The 5,251-nt window shown below is 33.7% G+C and overlaps 1 protein-coding gene across 1 annotated transcript; it reads right to left on the bottom strand.

The window, feature by feature from the left end:
• Positions 1 to 379: 379 nt before the first annotated feature.
• LOC137836453 (tubulin alpha-5 chain) lies at positions 380 to 3,474 on the bottom strand. The gene is made up of 5 exons (XM_090300956.1): positions 3,350 to 3,474; positions 2,691 to 2,902; positions 2,410 to 2,609; positions 1,508 to 2,016; positions 380 to 963 (listed from the first exon to the last, which is right to left on the bottom strand). The coding sequence occupies exons 1-5, from the start codon at positions 3,472 to 3,474 to the stop codon at positions 657 to 659; spliced, it is 1,353 nt and encodes a 450-aa protein (XP_090157082.1). The 3' UTR covers positions 380 to 656.
• Positions 3,475 to 5,251: the final 1,777 nt, after the last annotated feature.

The following is a 5,251-nucleotide window of genomic DNA, read 5'->3' as shown; positions in this document are numbered from 1 at the left end:
GAAACTACTCTATGTACTAATAATTTTTGTAGTAACTAATTATTTTTTATTTTTAACGTTATTTAATGATTTTTTTTAGTGTTGAAGATTTTATATCATATCATTGTAGTAATTTTTTTTATTATTATTGACTATTTCATTATGATAAATGTCATATGGAAACCTTCCAAAACATGTGTAAAGGTAGTCAAGAAATCAAGGAATTTTTTTTACCACACAAGTTCAATAACTAAAACATACATTGTATCATGCTAAGTTAAATTTATCTATGTTAGAGATTAAATCAAGTATTTTTCTGTAATTGATGAAAAAAAATATTACTGTGAATAACAAAGCATTAGTCATTGCATTTGTGGTCAAGGATTGAAATTACTTTTTACCATTCTCCCACTTTAGAATGACATTTTGCAAGAATTGATTTTGCACAGATATAAGCATGTGATTCCAAATGCCATGATAATTACACTGCCATTGTACATGAATTAAACAATTCTCTCAAGTCTCAAACACTTTATAAATTTGAAACAATGATAAGATTGCAGACACCATACAACAAAAAGAAGCATAAAACAATTAACAAGGACAATACTGCATATGACCAGACATAAAACATAGTAAGATGCAGGTAGCTAGTGAAGGAGGCTTGGATTAGTTTTTCAGTAACCTTCAACTTCTTCATCCACACCTTCATCCCCAACTTCCTCATAGTCCTTTTCAAGGGCAGCAAGATCCTCCCTTGCTTCTGAGAACTCCCCTTCTTCCATGCCTTCACTCACATACCAGTGCACAAAGGCCCTTTTGGCAAACATGAGGTCAAATTTGTGGTCAATGCGAGAGAAAACCTCAACCACAGCTGTGTTGTTGCTAATCATACAAACTGCTCTCTTCACCTCTGCAAGGTCACCTTCTGGTACCACTGTTGGAGCCTGGTAGTTTATACCACACTTGAAACCAGTAGGGCACCTGAAATTGGTCATCAAAACCATTCATTCAGATTTTGTGAAAGAGAAATAGAAGTAGGTAACACTTAGGCCAGACTCTTTTTAGTTTCTTTTTACAAAGCAACTTTTTATGTTTAATGAAGATTAAAAATAATAAAAAGTCTGTGAAAGGCTACTTTTACAGGGGGTAACTACTACGTTTTTGTTTCAAATTTCAAAATCTAAGAACATGATTGCCAAGATATTAACTTAATTTAAACACAAATATATGAAGTTGTCAAACATAGCTTTAAATTTAAGAGCAAATTACAACATTCTGAAATTAAATGATTGTTCAAATAATTTAAAATTTGTTTATTATTCAAGTGTAGTTTTGATACTGATAATTATTTTGCATCTTAATCTATACAAAATCAAAGAAAAGACTCAAATATGGAAGGAACTAGAAAAACATACTATGGAAAGTCCACATTAATGATCATAATTAGATAGTTATGAGCACAACAAAAAGAACATAACAGACAAAGATACACTAGTATGATGTTCTTTTAAGGAAGTGTACTTACCAGTCAACAAATTGAACTTGTCTCTTTGTCTTGATATTTGAGACAGCAAGGTTAACATCTTTTGGCACAATATCCCCACGATACATGAGGCAACAGGCCATGTACTTTCCATGTCTGGGATCACACTTGACCATCATGCTTGATGGCTCAAACACAGCTCTGGTGATCTCAGGCACTGATAGCTGCTCATGGAAGGCCTTGGCAGAAGATATAACTGGGGCATAAGATGAGAGCATGAAATGGATGCGTGGATAAGGCACAAGGTTGGTCTGGAACTCTGAAATGTCCACATTGATTGCACCATCAAATCTCAAGGAAGTGGTCAAGGAAGATATTATTTGAGATATCAAGCGGTTCAAGTTGGTGTAAGTTGGTCTTTCTATGTCTAGTGATCTTCTGCATATGTCATATATTGCTTCATTGTCCAAGAGAACAACTACATCACTGTGCTCAATAAGAGAGTGATTGGAAAGAACAGTATTGTAAGGTTCAACAACTGCAGTAGATACCTGCATGTTAATAACAAGTTAACACCATCCACTACAATAAAGGCCTTCTACTTGGACTATTTGGTAAAGTAATACACAAATGTGAATATTTATTAAGAAATAAAACTCCACAAAGCATGAATTAAGGAACTCAATGATATCCTCAAGTGTCCAAAGCAACATATGTGAAAACATCTCATGTAATATTTTACAACATATATTGGAGTATGCAGCAAAATCATTTATTATCGAGATGCATTTGCAATTTGCATCATTTACTCCTCCTATTATCTCAGTCAATCCCAGATAAAGAAGGAGGATTAATGTGCTCCATTAGATTTTTATTTTCAGGAAGGTTGTAATAGAAGGCCACATGATATGTTGTAAAGTCAACAACAGTTTATTTCACTACACCTGAGGAGAAGGATAAATGATGAAGCCAAGTTTTGACTTCTTTCCATAATCTACAGACAAACGTTCCAAAAGCAATGATCCCAAGCCAGAACCAGTGCCACCACCAACAGCATTGAAAACCAAGAATCCTTGCAAGCCAGTGCAATTGTCAGCTAATTTTCTGATACGGTCAAGGCACAACTCTTCAATTTCTTTTCCAACTGCAGCATAGACACCAAATTAGTGATACTGCCAGATAGAATTATACCCAATTCTTTTGACCAAATATGGAAGTGACTGACCGGTGTAATGTCCCCTTGCAAAGTTATTAGCAGCATCTTCCTTGCCAGACATTAATTGTTCAGGATGGAAGAGTTGTTTGTAAGGACCACATCTTACTTCATCAATTACAGTAGGCTCCAGATCAACAAACAATGCCCTAGGTACATATTGGCCAGTCCCAATTTCACTGAAGAAGGTGTTGAAAGCATCATGTGTTTCAACTGAACCATCACTGAAAACAGATGTATATGAATCAGTATCATTAGTTGTGACAAAAAGTAAAGGGAGAAACAATTAGATTAGATTTGTTAAAATCTAAGTTCTGACATCTAGCCAATGAGAAAATAAAAGCGTAAAAGTTGTAAAACCAATATATTACATATTTGAGCTCCAAGTTGTTTCATTCTTTAGATTCTAAGTCAAATTACATAAAAATAAGCAAAAAAAATCAATCATTTTTATTGCATAATAGTACAAATCTCATTTTCTATTTATTAAGGAAAGATTACGATTTGATTTGATTTTTATAACTTTAATTACCTATTATTTCTTACTTTAATTATTTATTATTTCTTTCCTTAATTAGATTGTAAATAGTCTATAAATTTAGACTCTAATCACATTTGTAAACATATTTAGAAATGGATTCAATCTTCTTCTATCAACATGGTATCAGAACTTCCGATCCTCGGAGATTATGCTTATGCATTTTCTCTGTACAACCTTCATTGTTGCAACCTTTGTTTTCATTGACCACCTTGTACCGTTGATTGTTGATTGTCGTTGTTGACAGTCAATCGCCATCATTGACCATTGACTATCGTCGCGGGAAAAAACAATTTGGCGAGTTTTTGTGAATAGGACCCCCACCATATTTTTTCGATTTGCAAAGCCCAATGGGTTTTGTCTCATTGCTGCCAGTTCTTACTGATGTTGGATGGAAAAAGAACCCCTCTTCTTAGCCCCCAATGATTTGAAGGTGTTTCAAGGAAATTATTGTCTTAATGGACGCAAATACTTGCAATGGACCCAATTGTTGTTGGTTTGCAACAAAATTTAAATAAGAAATCAAGTCTTAGTATGGATGATGAGCAAATGGCAAAAGTTGGTGAGAAAAGAAAAACTAGTGAGGAGTAGACTCAATTGAGAAACAACCCTAGTGACAAAAATATTTTTAAGAATAGACAAGCTACCATCAACATGTTTAAGAAAGATTTGAGAGAGGAGACATGTCAAGGTTCTTTTATAACAATGTTATACCTTTCAATGTGGCAAAGAGTGAAGAATTCACTGCTATGTTTGATTTGGTTTCAAGACATGGTCTTGGATTTAAACCTCCATCCTATCATGAGATTATAGTCAAATATTTAAAGGAGGAAGTTACAAATGCATCACTTTCTCTACAAGTACATAAGGATGAATGGAAGAAAACGGGATGTACGATTTTGACTGATGGTTGGACTGATAAGAAAAGAAGGACAATAATAAACTTCTTGGTGAACCCGAAGGGAACTATATTTCTAAAATCCATAGAAGCATCTGCTATATCTAAAACAGTTGAGAAAGTTTTTGAGATGATGGATAACATTGTTAAATAGGTGGGGGGAAACAATGTCATTCAAGTTGTGACTAATAATGCAACAAACTACAAAGCTATTGGTCAAATGTTGATGACAAAGAGAAAAAAGTTATTTTGGACATCTTGTGTTGCACATTGTGTTGACTTAATGTTGGAGGATTATGAGAAGAAAATCTCAATCCATGAGGAGACCATTCCAAAAATTAAAATTATTACTACCTTTATCTATTCAAGGTCTTCTCTAATATCTCTACTTCCACAATTCACAAAGGGAAGAGATTTGGTAAGACCAGATATTACTCACTTTGCTACATCTTACTTGATATTAGGGTGCCTTCATGAGAATAATGGATTTTTAATTAAAATGTTTAGTAGTGATGAATGGAAGTCTAGTAGGTTTGCTAAAACAAATGATGGAAAAATATTTGAAGATGTGGTTTTAGACAAAAGAAAATTGGAAGAATATCATAACGTGTTTGAAGGGTTCATTGCCTCTCATTGAAGTGCTTTGATTGGTTGATTTGGATCAAAAACCAGCCATGGGCTTCATTTATGAAGAAATGGACCAAGCTAAAGAGAAGATACAAAAGGCTTTCAATGGAGTAAAAAAAAGGTATTTTATTTTAGTTGGCTAACTATTTATGTATTTGTTTGTTGAGATAGTAATTTTGAAATTCAAAACAAAAACTAACTCAATGTTATATATTTTGGTTAGCTATTGGCCTTTGTGGAACATCATTGGTAAAAGGTGGGACAAGCAACTCCATAGGCCTTTGCATGTTGCAGACTATTTTCTTAACCCTTAAATGCATTATTGTCTTAGATTTAAAGTAGATTTGGAAGTGAAACGAGGTCTAATGGAATGCATAACTAGGGGGTGAAGGATGAGGATTAACAAACGCTCATTGATCTTCAAATTTATGATTTCAAAAAATGAGGAAATTTTTTTGTTGTCCCTTGACTACTAGGTCAATAAATTTAAATACTCCAGCATATTGGTGG

Source organism: Phaseolus vulgaris, chromosome 4, assembly GCF_051622355.1.
Source record: "Phaseolus vulgaris cultivar YP4 chromosome 4, ASM5162235v1, whole genome shotgun sequence".
NCBI classification, from domain to species: domain Eukaryota; kingdom Viridiplantae; phylum Streptophyta; class Magnoliopsida; order Fabales; family Fabaceae; genus Phaseolus; species Phaseolus vulgaris.
This window is presented reverse-complemented; position numbering and strand designations above follow the sequence as displayed.

Coding starts and splice junctions, on each gene's coding strand:
- LOC137836453 (XM_090300956.1), bottom strand. CDS start 3,474: ATGGCGATTGACTGTCAACAACGACAATCAACAATCAACGGTACAAGG. Junction 2,610..2,690: donor TGCAAGGGGACATTACACCG/GTCAGTCACTTC, acceptor TCTATGCTGCAG/TTGGAAAAGAAATTGAAGAG. Junction 964..1,507: donor CAAGTTCAATTTGTTGACTG/GTAAGTACACTT, acceptor GACCAATTTCAG/GTGCCCTACTGGTTTCAAGT.